Source organism: Pogoniulus pusillus, unplaced genomic scaffold (genome assembly GCF_015220805.1).
Source record: "Pogoniulus pusillus isolate bPogPus1 unplaced genomic scaffold, bPogPus1.pri scaffold_62_arrow_ctg1, whole genome shotgun sequence".
Classification (NCBI taxonomy): Eukaryota; Metazoa; Chordata; class Aves; order Piciformes; family Lybiidae; genus Pogoniulus; species Pogoniulus pusillus.
Genome location: NW_026974712.1, coordinates 155,111 through 175,994, shown reverse-complemented (window position 1 = coordinate 175,994; position 20,884 = coordinate 155,111). Strand labels below are relative to the sequence as shown.

General features: G+C 65.4%; 1 protein-coding gene across 7 annotated transcripts in view; it reads right to left on the bottom strand.

Moving 5' to 3' along the window:
* Positions 1 to 283: 283 nt before the first annotated feature.
* EVI5L (ecotropic viral integration site 5 like) overlaps positions 284 to 20,884 on the bottom strand; it is a 59,679-nt gene continuing 39,078 nt past the window's right edge. For 4 of the 7 annotated variants that reach the window (XM_064141654.1, XM_064141651.1, XM_064141655.1 and 1 more), the window contains 8 exons: positions 20,433 to 20,573; positions 18,181 to 18,309; positions 15,795 to 15,935; positions 13,889 to 14,041; positions 10,364 to 10,510; positions 5,930 to 6,025; positions 5,722 to 5,817; positions 284 to 2,845 (listed from right to left, as the gene is read on the bottom strand). In XM_064141654.1, coding sequence (XP_063997724.1) covers positions 2,651 to 2,845; positions 5,722 to 5,817; positions 5,930 to 6,025; positions 10,364 to 10,510; positions 13,889 to 14,041; positions 15,795 to 15,935; positions 18,181 to 18,309; positions 20,433 to 20,573 — 1,098 coding nt within the window. In that variant the 3' untranslated portion in view covers positions 284 to 2,650. The remainder of the gene's footprint in view (positions 2,846 to 5,721; positions 5,818 to 5,929; positions 6,026 to 10,363; positions 10,511 to 13,888; positions 14,042 to 15,794; positions 15,936 to 18,180; positions 18,310 to 20,432; positions 20,574 to 20,884) is intronic. The other 3 variants (XM_064141657.1, XM_064141656.1, XM_064141658.1) reach the window with 3 other exon arrangements.

The window sequence follows — 20,884 nt, the reverse complement described above, 5'->3', positions numbered from 1 at the left end:
CCCTTTGGGGTCCTGGGGATCATTCTGGAACCAATTCCAGGGATTTTGGAGTCTTATGGATCACTCTGGGTCCAATTCCAGGGATTTTGGGGTCCCTGGATGTCATTTGAGGACCAATTCCAGGGATTTTGGGGTCCCTAGAGGGAATTCTGGGACCAATTCCAGGGATTTTGGCATCTGAAGGATCACTTTGGGGCCAATTCCAGGGATTTTGGGGTCCCCGGGGGGGGTTCCAAGCTGAGAGCTTTGTGCTCCCTGTGGATCCCTGGGCAGAATTCCAGGATTTAGGCTCCATCAGGATCTGTATTTCTGTACAAGGCAGAAACAGCCACGGGAGGGATCTTGTCGGGGGGGGGGGGGGGGGGGGGGAGGGGACAGGATCCAACCCCTCCTGATTGGTCCATTTTGGGATCCCCTCCCCCCCCTCCTCCCCCCCATACAATGTCCAGGATCCAGGCAGGTGCTGGGAGGAGGGGGGGGGGGAGGATCCAGCTGCTGCCTGGAATCCCAATGGATCCCAGGATCTGGTTGTGTCCATGGGGGGAGGGGATCCCCACTTCATCCCGGGGTGGGGTGGGGGGGGAGCAGTGTCCCAGGATCCAAATGGATCCAGGAGATCTCCGTGCCTGGGATCCAGCTGTGTCCCAGGATCCAGCCTTGGGGGTCCTCATTGCATCCCTGGATCCTTCTGGGAGCAGGATCCAGTTGTGGAAGGGGATCCAGTGGTGTGCTGGGATCACTCTGGGAGCAGGATCTGGACCTTCAGGGATCCAGTGGTGCTCAGGATCCCTCTGGGAGCAGGGTCTGGACCTTCAGGGATTCCTTGGGAGCAGGATCCAGTTGTGCAGGGGGATCCAGTGGTGCCCTGGGATCACTCTGGGAGCAGCATCTGGACTTCCAGGGATTCCTTGGGAGCAGGATCCAGCTGTGGATGGGGATCCAGTGGTGCCCTGGGATCGCTCTGGGAGCAGCATCTGGACCTTCAGGGATCCAGTGGTGCTCAGGATCCCTCTGGGAGCAGGATCTGGACCTTTAGGGATTCCTTGGGAGCAGGATCCAGCTGTGCAGGGAGATCCAGTGGTGCCCTGGGATCGCTCTGGGAGCAGGATCTGGACCATCAGGGATGCAGTGGTGCTCAGGATCCCTCTGGGAGCAGGATCTGGACTTCCAGGGATTCCTTGGGAGCAGGATCCAGCTGTGCACAGGGATCCAGTGGTGCTCTGGGATCGCTCTGGGAGCAGGATCTGGACCATCAGGGATCCAGTGGTGCTTAGGATCCCTCTGTGAGCAGGGTCTGGACCTTCAGGGATTCCTTGGGATCAGGACCCAGCTGGGTGGGGATCCTCTGTGAATAAGATCTGGACCTTCAGGGATCCAGTGGTGCTCAGGATCCCTCTGTGAGCAGGATCCAGTCCTCCAGGGATCCTCTCTCAGCAGGGATCCAACAGTGCCCAGGATCTCTGAACAGGTTCTGGCCATGTCAGGGATCTTCTGTGCTCAGGATCTGGCTGCTCAGGGATCCAGCAGTGCCTCAGGACCCCTCTGTGAGCAGGACCCAGTCCCTTGAGGATCCCTCCTTGAGCAGGATCCAGTCTTTCAGGGATCCTCCAGGAGCTGGATCCAAGCTGTGCAGGGATCCCTCTGTGACCAGGATTTGGCTTTGCAGGGACCCAGTGGTGGTCAGGACCCCTCCATGAGCAGGATCCAGTCCCTCAGGGATCCAGTGACATCCAAGATCCCTCTGTGAGCAGGATCCAGTTGTGCAGGGATCCAATGGCAGCCAAGATCCCTCTGTGAGCAGGATCCAGTTGTGCAGGGATCCAGTGGTGGCCAAGATCCCTCCCTGAACAGGATCCACTCCTTCAGGGATCCCCCAGGAGCAGGATCTGGTGCTGCAGGGATCCAGTGGTGCCCAAGGATCCAGAGCTGCCTCAGGTGCTGTAGGGCCCATGGCTGTCCCCTGGGTGTCCCTCACTGTCCCTTGGGTGTCCCTTAGTGTCCTCTGGCTGCCCCCTGAGTGTCCTCAGTGTCCCTTGGGTGTCCCTTAGTGTCCCTTGGGTGTCCCTTAGTGTCCCTTGGGTGTCCCTTAGTGTCCTCTGGCTGCCCCCTGAGTGTCCTCAGTGTCCCTTGGGTGTCCCTTAGTGTCCCTTGGGTGTCCCCTGGGTGTCCCTTAGTGTCCCCTGGGTGTCCCTTAGTGTCCCTTGGCTGTCCCTTAGTGTCCTCTGGCTGCCCCCTGAGTGTCCCTCACTGTCCCTTGGGTGTCCTCAGTGTCCCTTGGGTGTCCCTTAGTGTCCCCTGGCTGCCCCCTGGGTGTCCCTCAGTGTCCCTTAGTGTCCTCTGGCTGCCCCCTGAGTGTCCCTCACTGTCCCTTGGGTGTCCCTTAGTGTCCCTCACTGTCCCCTGGGTGTCCCTTAGTGCCCTCTGGCTGCCCCCTGCGTGTCCTCAGTGCCCCCTGGGTACCCCTAAGGTACCCCTGGCAGGGTCCCCACATTCCCAACGTCCCCAAAGGGTCACAGGAGGTCCCCTCCTTGGGGTGTCCCCTTGCTGTCCCCAGCGGTGCCACCTCCGGGGGGAGGTCCCCTCGGCTCTCACTGCCTCTCTTTGCCCCTCCCCCTCCCCCTGCCCCCCACTCCCCCTCCACGCCCGCGGCTCAGGGTGCCGTGGGCGCCCCCTCGGGCTCGCTGTCGCTGCTGTCCCCCATGTCGCCGAGGTCGCCGATGATGTCGCCGTGGCTGAGGCTGAAGGGTGGCAGCTCCTCGTCGGAGGAGCCTAAGGAGTCCTCGTCCCCGAGGCGAGGGCCCAGCCCCACGGCCCCGAACGCCAGTGGGCCCCGCAGCAGCCGGATCTGAGGGGACAGGCGACGGCGGCGACAAGGGGACAGCAGGAGGGGGATGGGGACAGGGGACAAGGGGACAGGAGCAAGGGGATGGGGACAAGGGGAAGAGGGACAAGGGGACAGGAGCAAGGGGATGGGGACAGGGGACAGGAACGGGACAAGAAGATGGGACAGGAAGGGGACAGCAGCAAAGGGATGGGGACAAAGGGACAGGAAGGGGACAGCAGCAAAGGGATGGGGACAAAGGGACAGGAAGGGGACAGCAGCAAAGGGAAGGGGACAAAGGGACAGGAAGGGGACAGCAGCAAAGGGAAGGGGACAAAGGGACAGGAAGGGGACAGCAGCAAAGGGAAGGGGACAAAGGGACAGGAAGGGGACAGGAGCAAGGGGAAGGGGACAAGGGACAGGAAGGGGACAGGAGCAAGGGGAAGGGGACAGCAGCAAAGGGAAGGGGACAAGGGACAGGAAGGGGACAGGAGCAAGGGGAAGGGGACAAGGGACAGGAAGGGGACAGCAGCAAAGAGATGGGGACAAAGGGACAGGAAGGGGACAGCAGCAAAGGGAAGGGGACAAAGGGACAGGGGACAGCAGCAAAGGGAAGGGGACAAAGGGACAGGAAGGGGACAGCAGCAAAGGGAAGGGGACAAGGGACAGGAAGGGGACAGGAGCAAGGGGAAGGGGACAAGGCACAGGAAGGGGACAGGAGCAAGGGGAAGGGGACAAGGGACAGGAAGGGGACAGCAGCAAAGGGATGGGGACAAAGGGACAGGAAGGGGACAGCAGCAAAGGGAAGGGGACAAAGGGACAGGAAGGGGACAGCAGCAAAGGGAAGGGGACAAGGCACAGGAAGGGGACAGGAGCAAGGGGAAGGGGACAAGGGACAGGAAGGGGACAGCAGCAAAGGGAAGGGGACAAGGGACAGGAAGGGGACAACAGCAAGGGGAAGGGGACAAAGGGACAGGAGCAAGGGGATGGGGACAGGGGACAGGAACGGGACAAGGACATGGGACAGGAAAGGGACAGCAGCAAAGGGATGGGGACAAGGGACAGGAAGGGGACAACAGCAACGGCATGGGGACAAGGGGACATCAGGAAGGGAATGGGGACAAGGGGACAGGAACAAAGGGATGGGGGCAGGGCACAGGAAGAGGACAGGGACATGGGAGAGGAAGGGGACAGCAGCAAAGGGATGGGGACAAGGGGACAGGAGCAAGGGGATCGGGACAAGGGGACAGGAAGGGGACAGGGACACGGCAGAGGAAGGGGACAGCAGCAAAGGGATAGGGACAAGGGGACAGCAGGAAGGGGATGGGGACAAGGAAACAGGAGGAAGGAGATGGGGACAGGGGACAGGAAGGGGACAGCAGCAAAGGGATGGGGACAAGGGACAGGGGACAGCAGGAAGGGAATGGGGACAGGGGGACAGGAACAAAGGGATGGGGACAGGGCACAGGAAGGGGACAGGGACATGGGAGAGGAAGGGGACAGCAGCAAAGGGATGGGGACAAGGGGACAGGAAGGGGACAGGGACACGGCAGAGGAAGGGGACAGCAGCAAAGGGATGGGGACAAAGGGACAGGAGCAAGGGGATGGGGACAGGGCCAAGGGGACATGGAGAGGTGCAAAGAGATGGGGCAAGGGGACAGGGAAGAAGGGACAAAGGGACATGGAGAGGGGGCAGGGCGATGGGGACAGGGACACAGGGAGAGGGGACAAGGGGCAGGGACAAGGGACACAGGAAGGGGACAAAGGGACAAAGGGAGAGGACAGGAGGGGACAAGGGACAGGGGGGGCGGGGGGGGGGAGGGGACATTGTCACCAGCAGCGCCCAGGGGACAGCACCCACGGGGCCAGCTCCTGGCTCAGCCCTGCTGCCACTGTCCCCAGGGTGGCCTTAGGGACACTGGGGCTGAGGGCCCACAGCACCTATGGGTGCAGGGAGGAGGTCGCTCAGCACCCATGGGTGCAGGGAAGAGGTCACTCAGCACCTATGGGTGCAGGGAGGAGGTCACTCAGCACCCAGGGGTGCAAGCTTGAGGTCCCTCAGCACCTATGGGTCCAAGCTTGAGGTCCCTCAGCACCCACGGGTGCAAGCTAGAGACCCCTCAGCACCCATGGGTGCAAAGCTGAGGCCCTTCAGCACCCAAGAGTGCAGGTTTGAGCTCCTTCAGCACCCACGGGTGCAAGCTTGGGGTCCCCTCAGCATCCATGGGTCCAAGCTTGAGGTCCCTCAGCACCCACGGGTCCAAGCTTGAGGTCCCTCAGCACCCACGGGTCCAAGCTTGAGGTCCCTCAGCACCTATGGGTCCAAGCTTGAGGTCCCTCAGCACCCACGGGTCCAAGCTTGAGGTCCCTCAGCACCTATGTGTCCAAGCTTGAGGTCCCTCAGCACCTATGGGTCCAAGCTTGAGGTCCCTCAGCACCTATGGGTCCAAGCTTGGGGTCCCTCAGCACCCACGGGTCCGAGCTTGGGGTCCCTCAGCACCCAAGAGTGCAGGTTTGAGCTCCTTCAGCACCCACGGGTGCAAGCTAGAGACCCCTCAGCACCCATGGGTGCAAGCTTGAGGTCCCTCAGCACCTATGTGTCCAAGCTTGAGGTCCCTCAGCACCTATGGGTCCAAGCTTGGGGTCCCTCAGCACCTATGGGTCCAAGCTTGGGGTCCCTCAGCACCCAAGAATGCAGGTTTGAGCTCCTCCAGCACCCACGGGTGCAAGCTTGGGGTCCCTCAGCACCCATGGGTCCAAGCTTGGGGTCCCTCAGCACCCAAGAGTGCAGGTTTGAGCTCCTTCAGCACCCACGGGTGCAAGCTCGAGACCCCTCAGCACCCACGGGTGCAGACTAGAGACCCTTCACCCCCACCCCACCCCCCACGCGTGGGCCCCACCTCAGCCTTCAGCTCCTCGATGTGGTCCTTCAGCTGCCGAATGTACTGAGCCGCGTCCGAGTGGTTGAGCTGCCCTTGGATCCTGCCCTCCTCCCTCTGCGTGGGGGCGTGGGGGAGGGCAGGGTGAGGCCGTGGGGATGTCCCCCACTGTCCCCTCTCTGTCCCCCACTGTCCCCTCTGTGTCCCATCCCCCCCCAGCAGGGCTCACCTGGATCTCCAACTCGGCCACCCTCTGCCGCATCTCCGCCAGCGCCGCGATGCTGTCAGCCTCCCGCAGCCTCACTGCCATCACCTCCTCCTTGCTCTGCGCCCACGGGAGACGGCACAAACCCCCCCCCCGCCCCGCGTGGAGTCGCCCACACGCCCCCTGCTGGCACCTAACCCACTCCTGTGGCATCGGCTCCCCCCATCCCCCCCCACAACCCCGGGTCAGGGCGGCACACACAGCCCCTGTGGTGCTTTCACCCTCTGTGGTGCTCCCACCCGTGGCAACTCCACTCCTGTGGCACTCCCACCCGTGGCACTCCCACCCGTGGCAACTCCACTCCTGTGACACTCCCACCCGTGGCAACCCCACCCCCTGTGGCACTCCCACCCGTGGCAACTCCACTCCCTGTGGCACTCTCACCCGTGGCACTCCCACCCGTGGCACCCCCACTCCTGTGGCACCCCCACATCTGTGGCACCCCCACTCCTGTGGCACCCCCACTCCTGTGGCACTCCCACTCCTGTGACACTCCCACCCGTGGCACCTCCACCCCCTGTGGCACTCCCACCCGTGGCACCTCCACTCCTGTGGCACCCCCACTCCTGTGGCAACTCCACCCCCTGTGGCACTCCCACTCCTGTGGCACCCCCACTCCTGTGGCACTCCCACCCGTGGCACCCCCACCCGTGGCACTCCCACTCCTGGGCTGTCCCCAGGCTGTCCCCAGGCTGCCCCAAGCCATCCCCAGACTGTCCCCAGACCATCCCCTGACTGTCCCCAAGCTGTCCCCAGGCCATCCCCAAGCCATCCCCTGACTGTCCCCAGCATGTCCCCAGACTGTCCCCAAGCCATCCCCAGCCTGTCCCCAGACCATCCCCAGACCATCCCCAAGCTGTCCCCAAGCCATCCCCAGCCTGTCCCCAGCCGTCCCCAAGCCATCCCCAGCCTGTCCCCAGACTGTCCCCAAGCCATCCCCAGCCTGTCCCCAGACTGTCCCCAAGCCATCCCCAAGCTGTCCCCAAGCTGTCCCCAGGCTCTCCTCACTGTCCCCAAGCTGTCCCCAGGCTGTCCCCAGACTGTCCCCAGCCTGTCCCCAGACCATCCCCAAGCCATCCCCAAACCATCCCCAAGCCATCCCCAGCCTGTCCCCGGCTGTCCCCAAACCATCCCCGAGCCATCCCCAGGCAGTCCCCAGGCTGTCCCCAAGCCATCCCCAAGCCATCCCCAGCCTGTCCCCAGCCTGTCCCCAAGCCATCCCCAGCCTGTCCCCAAGCCATCCCCAGCCTGTCCCCAAGCCTGTCCCCAGCCTGTCCCCAAGCCATCCCCAGCCTGTCCCCAAGCCATCCCCAGCCTGTCCTCAGCCTGTCCCCAGCCTGTCCCCAAGCCATCCCCAAGCCATCCCCAAGCCATCCCCAGCCTGTCCCCAAGCCATCCCCAGCCTGTCCCCGGCTGTCCCCAGCCTGTCCCCAAGCCATCCCCAAGCCATCCCCAGCCTGTCCCCAGCCTGTCCCCAAGCCATCCCCAGCCTGTCCCCGGCTGTCCCCAGCCTGTCCCCAAGCCATCCCCAAGCCATCCCCAGCCTGTCCCCAGCCTGTCCCCAAGCCATCCCCAGCCTGTCCCCGGCTGTCCCCAGCCTGTCACCAAGCCATCCCCAAGCCATCCCCAGCCTGTCCCCACGCTGTCCCCAAGCCATCCCCAGCCTGTCCCCAGCCTGTCCCCACGCTGTCCCCAAGCCATCCCCAAGCCATCCCCAGCCTTCCCCAAGCCATCCCCAGCCTGTCCCCAAACCATCCCCAAGCCATCCCCAGCCTGTCCCCAGCCTGTCCCCAGCCTGTCCCCAAATCATCCCCAGCCTGTCCCCAAACCATCCCCAAACCATCCCAGCCTGTCCCCAGCCTGTCCCCAAATCATCCCCAGCCTGTCCCCAAACCATCCCCAAACCATTCCCAAGCTGTCCCCAAGCTGTCCCCAAGCCATCCCCAAGCCATCCCTGGCCTGTCCCCAGCCTGTCCCCAAGCCATCCCCAGCCTGTCCCTAAGCCTTCCCCAGCCTGTCCCTAAGCCATCCCCAGCCTGTCCCCGGCTGTCCCCAAACCATCCCCAAGCCGTCCCCAGACTGTCCCCAGCCTGTCCCCAAACCGTCCCCAAACCATCCCCAAGCCATCCCCAGCCTGTCCCCAAACCATCCCCAAGCCACCCCCAGACTGTCCCCAAGCCATCCCCAGCCTGTCCCCAAGCCATCCCCAAGCCACCCCCAGACTGTCCCCAGGCTCTCCCCAGACTATCCCCAAGCTGTCCCCAAGCTCTCCCCAGACCATCCCCAGGCTGTCCCCAAGCCATCCCCAGGCTGTCCCCAAGCCATCCCCAGGCTCTCTCCAGACCATCCCAGCCTGTCCCCAAGCCATCCCCGGCCTGTCCCCAGCCTGTCCCCAAGCCATCCCCAGGCTGTCCCCAAGCCATCCCCAGGCTGTCCCCAAGCCATCCCCGGCCTGTCCCCAGCCTGTCCCCAAGCCATCCCCAGCCTGTCCCCAAGCTGTCCCCAAGCCATCCCCAGCCTGTCCCCAAACCATCCCCAAACCATCCCAGCCTGTCCCCAGCCTGTCCCCAAATCATCCCCAGGCTGTCCCCAAACCATCCCCAAACCATTCCCAAGCTGTCCCCAAGCCATCCCCAAGCCATCCCCAGCCTGTCCCCAGCCTGTCCCTAAGCCATCCCCAGCCTGTCCCCGGCTGTCCCCAAACCATCCCCAAGCTGTCCCCAGCCTGTCCCCAGCCTGTCCCCAATGTCCCCAAGCTGTCCCCAGCCTGTCCCCAGGCTGAGCCCAGACTGTCCTCAAGCCATCCCCAGCCTGTCCCCAAGCAATCCCCAAGCCATCCCCAGGCCATCCCCAGCCTGTCCCCAAGCCATCCCCAGCCTGTCCCCAAACCATCCCCAAGCCATCCCCAGCCTGTCCCCAAGCTGTCCCCAGCCTGTCCCCAGCCTGTCCCCAAGCTGTCCCCAGCCTGTCCCCAGCCTGTCCCCAATGTCCTTAAGGTGTCCCCAGCCTGTCCCCAGCCTGTCCCCAGCCTGTCCCCAGCCTGTCCCCAGGCTGTCCCCAAGCCATCCCCAAGCCATCCCCAGCCTGTCCCCAAGCCATCCCCAAGCCACCCCCAGACTGTCCCCAGGCTCTCCCCAGACTATCCCCAAGCTGTCCCCAAGCTCTCCCCAGACCATCCCCAGCCTGTCCCCAGCCTGTCCCCAAGCCATCCCCAAGCCACCCCCAGACTGTCCCCAGGCTCTCCCCAGACTATCCCCAAGCTGTCCCCAAGCTCTCCCCAGACCATCCCCAGGCTGTCCCCAAGCCATCCCCAGGCTGTCCCCAAGCCATCCCCAGGCTCTCTCCAGACCATCCCAGCCTGTCCCCAAGCCATCCCCGGCCTGTCCCCAGCCTGTCCCCAAGCCATCCCCAGGCTGTCCCCAAGCCATCCCCAGGCTGTCCCCAAGCCATCCCCGGCCTGTCCCCAGCCTGTCCCCAAGCCATCCCCAGCCTGTCCCCAAACCATCCCCAAACCATCCCAGCCTGTCCCCAGCCTGTCCCCAGCCTGTCCCCAAATCATCCCCAGGCTGTCCCCAAACCATCCCCAAACCATTCCCAAGCTGTCCCCAAGCCATCCCCAAGCCATCCCCAGCCTGTCCCCAGCCTGTCCCTAAGCCATCCCCAGCCTGTCCCCGGCTGTCCCCAAACCATCCCCAAGCCGTCCCCAGACTGTCCCCAGCCTGTCCCCAAAGCATCCCCAAGCTGTCCCCAGCCTGTCCCCAGGCTGAGCCCAGACTGTCCTCAAGCCATCCCCAGCCTGTCCCCAAGCAATCCCCAAGCCATCCCCAGGCCATCCCCAGCCTGTCCCCAAGCCATCCCCAGCCTGTCCCCAAACCATCCCCAAGCCATCCCCAGCCTGTCCCCAAGCCATCCCCAGCCTGTCCCCAGCCTGTCCCCAAACCATCCCCAAGCCATCCCCAGCCTGTCCCCAAGCCATCCCCAGCCTGTCCCCAGCCTGTCCCCAGGCTGTCCCCAAGCCATCCCCAAGCCATCCCCAGCCTGTCCCCAAGCCATCCCCAAGCCACCCCCAGACTGTCCCCAGGCTCTCCCCAGACTATCCCCAAGCTGTCCCCAAGCTCTCCCCAGACCATCCCCAGCCTGTCCCCAGCCTGTCCCCAAGCCATCCCCAAGCCACCCCCAGACTGTCCCCAGACTATCCCCAAGCTGTCCCCAAGCTCTCCCCAGACCATCCCCAGCCTGTCCCCAAGCTCTCCCCAGACCATCCCCAGGCTGTCCCCAAGCCATCCCCAGGCTGTCCCCAAGCCATCCCCAGGCTGTCCCCAAGCCATCCCCGGCCTGTCCCCAGCTGTCCCCAAGCCATCCCCAGGCTGTCCCCGGCTGTCGCCAGCCTGTCCCCACCTTGCACTGCGCCTCCGCATGCTTGCGGTGGCTCTCGCTGAGCTGCGCCTGCAGCCCCTGGCTCTGCGCCGCCGCCGCCCGCAGCTGCTCCCGCAGCCCCGCGCAGGTCCTCTCCGCCCTGCCCAGCACCGTGCGCTGGATCTGGCCCTGCGTGGGAGCGCCCGGGGGGGGGGTGACGTAGCCGCCCTGGCATCTTCCCTGGCACCTCCCTCCCCTCTTGCCCTTTAGAGAGGCGCTGAGAGTTCCCCCAACCCCCCCCGCCAAGGGGCTGCCGCAGCTTTGTGCCCTGCTGAGCCTGCAGGGGGAGGCACAGGGGACTGGCACCTGCCTGCCCCCGGCCCCTGGCACTGCTCAGACGCTGCCACCGGCCCCTGGCACTGCTCAGACTCTGCCACCGGCCCCTGGCACTGCTCGGACCCTGCTCCCTCTCACCCCTCAGCCCCTGGCACTGCTCAGACCCTGCTCCCTCTCACCCCTCAGCCCCTGGCACTGCTCGGACCCTGCTCCCTCTCATCCCTCAGACCCTGGCACGGCTCAGACCCTGCTCCCCCTCACCCCTCAGACTCTGCCCCCAGCCCCTGGCACTGCTCAGACCCTGCTCCCTCTCACCCCTCAGCCCCTGGCACTGCTCAGACCCTGCTCTCTTTCACCCCTCAGACCCTGGCACTGCTCAGACTCTGCTCCCCCTCACCCCTCAGACTCTGCCCCCAGCCCCTGGCACTGCTCGGACCCTGCTCCCCCTCATCCCTCAGCCCCTGGCACTCCTCAGACCCTGCTCCCTTTCACCCCTCAGCCCCTGGCACTGCTCAGACCCTGCTCCCTCTCATCCCTCAGCCCCTGGCCCCTGGCACCACTCAGACTCTGCCCCCAGCCCCTGGCACTCCTCAGACCCTGGTCCCTTTCACCCCCCAGCCCCTGGCACCCCCTAGGCCCTGTCCCCTGTCACCTCTCAGACCCTGCCACCAGTCCCTGGCACCCCTAAGACCCTTTCCTCTGTCCCTCTCACCCCTCAGCCCCTGTCCCCTGTCCCCCCTCACCCCTCAGCCCCTGTCCCCCCTCACCCCTCACCCCCTGTCCCCCTCTCAGCCCCTGTCCCTTGTCCCTCTCACCCCTCAGCCCCTGTCCCCTGTCCCTGACTCCCTCAGCCCCTGGCCCCTGTCCCCCCTCACCCCTCAGTCCCTGTCCCCCCTCAGCCCCTGTCCCACTCACCCCTCAGCCCCCAGCCCCAGCCCCTGTCCCCCCCCAGCCCCTGTCCCCTCTCCCTGACTCCCTCAGCCCCTGGCCCTTGTCCCTCTCACCCCTCAGCCCCTGTCCCCTGTCCCCCCTCAGTCCCTGTCCCCTCTCCCTGTCCCACTCAGCCCCTGTCCCTTGTCCCCCTCACCCCTCAGCCCCTGCCCCCTGTCCCTGTCCCCCCTCAGCCCCTGTCCCTTGTCCCCCTCACCCCTCAGCCCCTGCCCCCTGTCCCTGTCCCCCCTCAGCCCCTGTCCCTTGTCCCCTTCACCCCTCAGCCCCTGCCCCCTCTCCCTGTCCCCCCTCAGCCCCTGTCCCTTGTCCCCTTCACCCCTCAGCCTCTGTCCCCTCTCCCTGTCCCCCCTCAGCCCCTGTCCCCTGTCCCACTCACCCCTCAGCCCCCAGCCCCAGCCCCTGTCCCCCTCAGCCCCTGTCCCTTGTCCCCCTCACCCCTCAGCCCCTGTCCCCTCTCCCTGTCCCCTGTCCCACTCCCCCCTCAGCCCCTGTCCCCAGCCCCTGTCCCTTGTCCCTCTCACCCCTCAGCCCCTGTCCCCTCTCCCTGTCCCACCTCAGCCCCTGTCCCTTGTCCCCCTCACCCCTCAGTCCCTGCCCCCTCTCCCTGTCCCCCCTCAGCCCCTGTCCCCTCTCCCTGTCCCCCCCCAGCCCCTGTCCCCTCTCCCTGACCCCCTCAGCCCCTGTCCCTTGTCCCCCTCACCCCTCAGCCCCTGTCCCCTGTCCCTGTCCCCCCTCAGCCCCTGTCCCTTGTCCCCCTCACCCCTCAGCCCCTGTCCCCTCTCCCTGTCCCCCTCAGCCCCTGTCCCCTGTCCCCCTCCCCCCTCAGCCCCTGTCCCCTCTCCCTGTCCCCCTCAGCCCCTGTCCCCTGTCCCCCTCCCCCCTCAGCCCCTGTCCCCAGCCCCTGTCCCTTGTCCCTCTCACCCCTCAGCCCCTGTCCCCTCTCCCTGTTCCACTCAGCCCCTGTCCCTTGTCCCCCTCACCCCTCAGCCCCTGTCCCCTCTCCCTGTCCCCCTCAGCCCCTGTCCCTTGTCCCTCTCACCCCTCAGCCCGTCCCCTCTCCCTGTCCCCCCTCAGCCTCTGTCCCCTGTCCCCCTCACCCCTCAGCCCCTGTCCCCTCTCCCTGACCCCCTCAGCCCCTGTCCCTCTCATCCCCCATCCCCTGCCCCCCCAGCCCGTGTCCCCTCTCCCTGTCCCTGTCCCCCCCATCCTCTGTCCCCTCTCCCTGTCCATGTCCCCCTCAGCCCCTGTCACCTCTCCCTGTCCCCTCTCCCTGACTCCCTCAGCCCCTGTCCCCTGTCCCCCTCACTCCTCAGCCCCTGTCCCCTCTCCCTGCCCCCCCTCAGCCCCTGTCCCCTGTCCCTGTCCCCCCTCAGCCCCTGTCCCTTGTCCCCCTCACCTCTCAGCCCCTGTCCCCTCTCCCTGTCCCCCCTCAGCCCCTGTCCCCTGTCCCTGTCCCCCCTCAGCCCCTGTCCCTTGTCCCCCTCACCTCTCAGCCCCTGTCCCCTCTCCCTGTCCCCCCTCAGCCCCTGTCCCCTCTCCCTGTCCCCCCTCAGCCCCTGTCCCTTGTCCCTCTCACCTCTCAGCCCCTGTCCCCCCTCAGCCCCTGTCCCTTGTCCCCCTCACCTCTCAGCCCCTGTCCCTCTCCCTGTCCCTGTCCCCCCCCAGCCCCTGTCCCCTCTCCCTGTCCCTGTCCCCCCTCAGCCCGTGTCCCCTCTCCCTGACTCCCTCAGCCCCTGTCCCCTGTCCCACTCACCCCTCAGCCCCTGCCCCCTCTCCCTGTCCCCCCTCAGCCCCTGTCCCTTGTCCCTCTCACCCCTCAGTCCCTGTCCCCTCTCCCTGTCCCCCTCAGTCCCTGTCCCCTCTCCCTGTCCCCCCTCAGCCCCTGTCCCTTGTCCCCCTCACCCCTCAGCCCCTGTCCCCTCTCCCTGTCCCCCCTCAGCCCCTGTCCCTTGTCCCTCTCACCTCTCAGCCCCTGTCCCCTCTCAGCCCCTGTCCCCCCTCAGCCCCTGTCCCTTGTCCCTCTCGCCTCTCAGCCCCTGTCCCCCCTCAGCCCCTGTCCCTTGTCCCCCTCACCCCTCAGCCCCTGTCCCCTGTCCCTGTCCCCCCTCAGCCCCTGTCCCTTGTCCCCCTCACCTCTCAGCCCCTGTCCCCCCTCAGCCCCTGTCCCTTGTCCCCGTCACCTCTCAGCCCCTGTCCCTCTCATCCCCCACCCCCTGCCCGCCCCAGCCCGTGCCCCCCGCAGCTGGCACCGTGCGGCGGCGGTGCCAGCCGGGCCCTGACCTGCGTCTCCAGCTGCAGGACTCTCTGGCGCAGTGCCCTCAGCTCGGCCTGCGCCTGAGCCTCTCTCAGCCTCGCTCCCAGCACTGCCTCCTGCAGGGCGTTGGCATTGCTGCGCCCGGGGGACTCCTTCCAGCGGGCACCGGCGCGGCCAGCCTGGGGGCACAGCGCGGGGCAGGGGGGCACAGGGGTCGGGGGGGGGCAGGAGAGAGGGGACAAGGGACAGGAGGGGGCAGCAGGGAGGGGCAAGGGACAGGAGGGGACATCAGGGAGGGGATCAGAGACAGGAGGGGGCAGGAGGGGGCAGCAGAGAGGGGCAAGGGACAGGAGGGGGCAGGAGGGGGCAAGAGAGAGGGGATGAGGGACAGGAGGGGACAGCAGAGAGGGGCAAGGGACAGGAGGGGGCAGGAGGGGGCAAGAGAGAGGGGATGAGGGACAGGAGGGGACAGCAGAGAGGAGCAAGGGACAGGAGGGGACAGGAGGGGGCAATAGAGAGGTGCAAGGGACAGGAGGGGACAGGAGGGGACAGGAGGGGACAGGAGGGGACAGGAGGGGACATCAGGGAGGGGATCAGAGACAGGAGGGGGCAGAAGGGGGCAGTAGAGAGGGGCAAGGGACAGGAGGGGACAGGAGGGGGCAGTAGAGAGGGGCAAGGGACAGGAGGGGACAAAGGACAGTAGAGAGGGGCAAGGGACAGGAGGGGACAGGAGGGGACATCAGAGAGGGGATGAGGGACAGGAGGGGACAAAGGACAGGAGGAGACAGCAGAGAGGGTGACAAGGGACAGGAGCGGTCAGGAGGGGACCAAAGTGTGGGGACAAGGGACAGGAGTGGTCAGGAGGGGACAAAGGCATCAGGACAAGGGACTCAAGTGTGGGGACAGGGGACACAGGTGGCCAGGAGGGGACCAGGGTGGCCAGGATAGGGACTGAGGTGGCCAGGAGGGCACCAGGGTGGCCAGGATAGGGACTGAGGTGGCCAGGAGGAGGACACAGGTGGCCAGGAGGGGACCAGGGTGGCCAGGAGGGGACCCAGGTGCGGGGACAAGGGGCACAGGTGGCCAGGATGGGACCCAGGTGGCCAAGAAAGGACTTGGGTGGGCAAGAGAGGCTCAGGGTGGGCAGGAGAGGCTCAAGGTGGGCAAAAGAGGCTCAGGGTGGGCAAGAGGTGCCCAGGGTTGGGCAGGAGGAGCTCAGAGTGGGCAGGATGGGGACTGAGGTGGCCAGGAAGGGATCTGGGTGGGCAGGAGAGGCTCAGAGTGGGCAGGACAGGGACTGAGGTGGGCAGGCCAGGACTTGGGTGGGCAGAAGGGGCTCAGGGTGGGCAGCAGGATCTCAGGGTGGGCAAGAGGTGCCCAGGGTGGGCAGGGGAGGCTCAGAGTGGGCAGGATGGGGACTGAGGTGGCCAGGCCAGGACTTGGGTGGGCAGGAGGGGCACAGAGTGGGCAGGAAGGGCTCAGAGTGGGCAGGCCAGGACTTGGGTGGGCAGAAGGTGCCCAGGGTGGGCAGAAGGGGCTCAGGGTGGGCAGACCAGGACTTGGGTGGGCAGAAGGGGCTCAGGGTGGGCAGGCCAGGACTTGGGTGGGCAGAAGGTGCCCAGGGTGGGCAGAAGGGGCTCAGGGTGGGCAGACCAGGACTTGGGTGGGCAGCAGGATCTCAGGGTGGGCAGGATGGGGACATCAGTGGCCAGGCCAGGACTTGGGTGGGCAAGAGGTGCCCAGGGTTGGGCAGGAGGAGTTCAGGGTGGGCAGGATGGGGACTGAGGTGGCCAGGAAGGGATCTGGGTGGGCAGGAGAGGCTCAGAGTGACCAGAGCAGAACTTGGGTGGGCAGCAGGATCTCAGGGTGGGCAAGAGGTGCCCAGGGGGTGAGCAGGAGGAGGTGGGCATGAGGGTCTGTGCCCACCCTCACCTGCCAGCTGTCGCTGAGCTCCTTGACCTGCTGCTGCAGCTCCCCCAGGGACTTGACAGCCTCAGCCTCACGCAGTGCCAGGGCCTGCAGCTCCTCCTGCAGCCTCACCACGTTTGCCTCCTCGGGCAGCAGGCAGCTCCGCTGCGGGCACAGCGGGCACGGCCTTGGGCACCTGCCCTGCAGCTGCCACAGCCCCCCGGGGGCAGGGGGGAGGGTGGCACCGAGGGGGGTGGTGAGAGGAGGGGGGTTGGGTGGCATTGGGTGGCATCAGGGACAGGTTAGGGTGGTGGCACTGGGTGGCATCAGGGGTACACTGAGGTGGCATTGGGTGGCATGAGGGACAGGTTAGGGTGGTGGTATTGGGTGGCAGCAGGGGCACATCGAGGTGGCATTGGGTGGCATGAGGGACAGGTTAGGGTGGTGGTATTGGGTGGTAGCAGGGGCACGTTGAGGTGGCATTGGGTGGCATCAGGGGCAGGTTAGGGTGGTGGTATTGGGTGGTAGCAGGGGCACGTTGAGGTGGCATCAGGGGGGGCATTAAAGCATCTTGGGGTGGAGGCATTGGGTGGCATCAGGGGCACACTGAGGTGGCACTGGGTGGCATCAGGGGTGGCATTAGAGCATCTTGGGGTGGAGGCACTGGGTGGCACCAGGGGCACATTGAGGTGGCATTGGGTGGCATGAGGGACAGGTTAGGGTGGTGGCACTGGGTGGCATCAGGGGTACACTGAGGTGGCATTGGGTGGCATCAGGGACAGCTTAGAGTGGTGGCACTGGGTGGCACCAGGGGCACACTGAGGTGGCATTGGGTGGCATCAGGGGTGGCATTAGAGCATCTTGGGGTGGAGGCACTGGGTGGCACCAGGGGCACACTGAGGTGGCATTGGGTGGCATCAGGGGCAGGTTAGGGTGGTGGCACTGGGTGGCATCAGGGGCACATTGAGGTGGCATTGGGTGGCATCAGGGACAGGTTAGGGTGGTGGTATTGGGTGGCAGCAGGGGCACATCGAGGTGGCATCAGGGGTGGCATTAGAGCATCTTGGGGTGGAGGCATTGGGTGGCATCAGGGGCACATTGAGGTGGCATTGGGTGGCATTAGGGGTGGCATTAGAGCATCTTGGGGTGGAGGCACTGGGTGGCACCAGGGGCACATTGAGGTGGCACTGGGTGGCATCAGAGGTGGCATTAAAGCATCTTGGGGTGGTGGCACTGGGTGGCAGCAGGGACAGCTTGGGCTGGTGGCACTTCTGTCCCCATCCCTGTGCCTAATGCCACTCCTGTGCCCACCCCCATCATGAGGGCCACTCAGTGCCCATCTCCATCTCCACCACCCTGAGGGTCTCCACTTCCACCTCCACCACCCTGAGGGTCTCCATCTCCCCCTTGACCACCCTGAGGGTCTCCACCTCCATCTCCACCACCCTGCTGGTCTCCATCTCCACCACTCTGAGGGTCTCCACCTCCATCTCCACCACCCTGCTGGTCTCCATCTCCACCACCCTGAGGGTCTCCACCTCCATCTCCACCACCTTGATGGTCTCCATCTCCTCCTTTACCACCCTGCTGGTCTTCATCTCCACCTCCACCACCCTGAGGGTCTCCATCTCCACCACCCTGCTGGTCTCCATCTCCACCACCCTGAGGGTCTCCACCTCCCCCTCCACCACCTTGAGTGTCTCCACCTCCCTCTCCACCACCCTGAGGGTCTCCATCTCCCCCTCCACCACTTTGATGGTCCCACCTCCTCCTCCACTACCCCAAGAGTCTCCATCTCCCCCTCCACCACCCTGAGGGTCTCCACCTCCCCCTCCACCACCTTGAGGGTCTCCATCTCCCCCTTGACCACCCTGAGGGTCTCCACCTCCACCACCTTGATGGTCTCCATCTCCTCCTTCACCACCCTGCTGGTCTTCATCTCCACCTCCACCACCCTGAGGGTCTCCACCTCCCTCTCCACCACCTTGATGGTCTCCACCTCTCCCTCCACAACTCTGAGTGTCTCCATCTCCCCCTCCACCACCCTGAGGGTCTCCATCTCCCCCTCCACCACTTTGATGGTCTCACCTCCTCCTCCACTACCCCAAGAGTCTCCATCTCCCCCTCCACCACCCTGAGGGTCTCCACTTCCACCTCCACCACCCTGCTGGTCTCCATCTCCACCACCCTGAGGATCTCCACCACCACCACCATCTCCTCCTGCTGCTCTCCTCCCCCTCCTCCTCCTCCTCCTCCCCCCTCCCCCTCCTCCTCCCTCTCCCCTTCTGTGTTCCCATCCTCCCCTCCCCTCCCTTTGCCAATCCCCAACCCCAAGCCACCTCCAGCTCCCTCCTTGCCCCTCCCCCTCCCCCCACCCCCCCTGAGGCCACCCAGGGGCCACCTCTGTCACCTTCTCCATGTCGAGGACCTTATCCTGCATCTCCTTGAGGGCTCCCAGGGTCTCACTCTCCCTCAGCCTGGACTGCTCCAGCTCTGTCTCCAGGTGGGTGACAAACTCCTCGCTGAAGCGAGGGTTCCCCTGGCACCAAGAGGCACTCAGGGTCACCCAAGGGGCACCCAGGGGCACCCAAGGGGCACCCAAAGGTCAGCCAGGGGCACCCAAGGGTCAGCAAAGGTCAGCCAGGGTCAGCAAAGGTCACCAAGGGTCACACAAGGGGCACCCAAGGGTCAGCAAAGGTCACCCAGGGGCACCCAAGGGGCACCCAAGGGTCAGCCAGGGTCACCCAAGGGTCACTAAGGGTCAGCCAGGGGTCAGCAAAGGTCACCCAAGGGTCAGCAAAGGTCAGCCAGGGTCAGCAAAGGTCACCCAGGGTCACCCAGGGTCACCCAAGGGTCACTAAGGGTCACCCAGGGTCACCCAAGGGTCAGCAAGGGTCACTCAAGTGTCACCCAGGGGTCACTGAGGGTCACCCAGGGCCACCCAAGGGTCACTAGGGGTCACCCAAGGTCATCCAAGGATCATTCAGGGTCACTGAGGGTCACCCAAGGGTCACCCAGGGTCAGCCAAGAGTCATTCAGGGTCACTGAGGGTCACCCAAGGGTCACCCAAGGTCAACAAGGGTCAGCAAGGGTCACTCAAGTGTCACCCAGGGTCACCCAAGGGTCAGCAAGGGTCACTGAGTGTCATTGAGGGTCAGCAAGGGTCACCAAGAGTCACCAAGGGTCACCCAAGGGTCTCTGAGGGTCACCCAAGGGTCACTAAGGGTCACTAAGGGTCACCAGGGGTCACCCAGGGTCATTCAAGGGTTATTCAGGGTCACTGAGGGTCACCCAAGGGTCACTAAGGGTCACCCAAGGGTCACTGAGGGTCACCCAGGAGGTGACTGCTGCTGGCCCCTCCCTGCCCCTCCTGTGCCCATGGCTTGGGCTGGGGAGGGACAGGGAAGGGAGGAGGGGAGGTGGGGACAGCTGAGGGGACTTGGGGACAGCTGGGGACACCTGGGGACAGCTGTGGAGAGCTTGGGGACACCTGGGGACACTTGGGGACACCTGGGGACACTTGGGGACACCTGGGGACAGGACCTGGTGGCCTGCAGCTGGGGGGGAAGGTCTGGGGAGTGCTGAAGCTTCCCAGCACAGGTCACACCTGGGACACATGGGGGCTGTGGGGACACTTGGTGGCACTTGGGGACACCTGAAGGGCATCTAATGACACTTGGGGACACCTGGGGACACCTGGGGACACCTGGGGACACTTGGGGGACATTTAAGGTCCACACTCTGGCCTGCAGCAGGTGGGTGAAGGTCTGGGGAGTGATGAAGCTTCCTGGCGCAGGTCACGCCTGGGCTGTGCAGGGACCTTGGGACAGTTGGTGGCAGTTGGGGACACCTGAAGGGCATCGAATGACACTTGGGGACATCTGGGGACACTTGGGGACACCTGAGGACACTTGGGGACATTTAAGGTCCACACTCTGACCTGCAGCTTGTGGGTGAAGGTCTGGGGAGCGCTGAAGCTTCCCGGCACAGGTCGCGCCTGGGCTGCGCGGGGACCTTGGGGACAGTTGGTGGCACTTGGGGACACCTGGGGACACTTGGGAACATCTGGGGACACTTGGGGACACCTGGGGACACTTAGGGTCCACACTCTGACCTGCAGCAGGTGGATGAAGGTCTGGGGAGTGATGAAGCTTCTCAGCGCAGGTCGCACCTGGGCTGTGCGGGGACCTTGGGACACTTGGGGACACCTGGGGACACTTGGGGACACCTGGGGACACTTGGGGACACCTGAAGGACACCTGGGGACACCTGGGGACACTTAGGGTCCACACTCTGGCCTGCAGCAGGTGGATGAAGGTCTGGGGAGCGCTGAAGCTTCCCGGCGCAGGTCGCGCCTGGGCTGTGCAGGGACCTTGGGGACAGTTGGTGGCACTTGGGGACAGTTGGTGGCAGTTGGGGACACCTGAAGGGCATCTAATGACACTTGGGGACATCTGGGGACACTTGGGGACACCTGAGGACACTTGGGGACATTTAAGGTCCACACTCTGACCTGCAGCTTGTGGGTGAAGGTCTGGGGAGCACTGAAGCTTCCCGGCACAGGTCGCGCCTGGGCTGTGCGGGGACCTTGGGGACAGTTGGTGGCACTTGGGGACAGTTGGTGGCACTTGGGGACACTTGGGGCCAGCTGCGGGCACCAACCTGCTGGTCCTGCAGCTGGCGGATGGTGCTCTGCGCCCTCTGGAGGTTCTCGGTGGCAGAGGTGCAGCGCTGCCGGACCACTGCCAGCTCCCTCTTGATGATGTAGTTCTCCTCCGCCTCCTGCGCCCGAGTCACTTGGCCCTGGGGACAGGTTGGGGACAGGTTGGGGACAGGTTGGGGACAGGTTGGGGACAGCAGCGAGGCAAAGGGGAGGGTGAGGGGGGAGTGGTGGTGGTGACATGGAGGGGGAGGACTCAGCGATGCTGGCGAGTGGCTGGAGGGGAAGGGGAAGTGCAGGTGAGGCTGGGAGGTGGCAGCCAGGGGCAGAGAGGGGACAGCAGGGGACAGGCAGGGGCAAGGAGGTGGCACTGAGGGCAAGGAGGTGGCACTGAGGGCAAGGAGGGCACAGCAGGGGTGAGGAAGGCACAGGCAGGGGCAAGGAGGTGGCACTG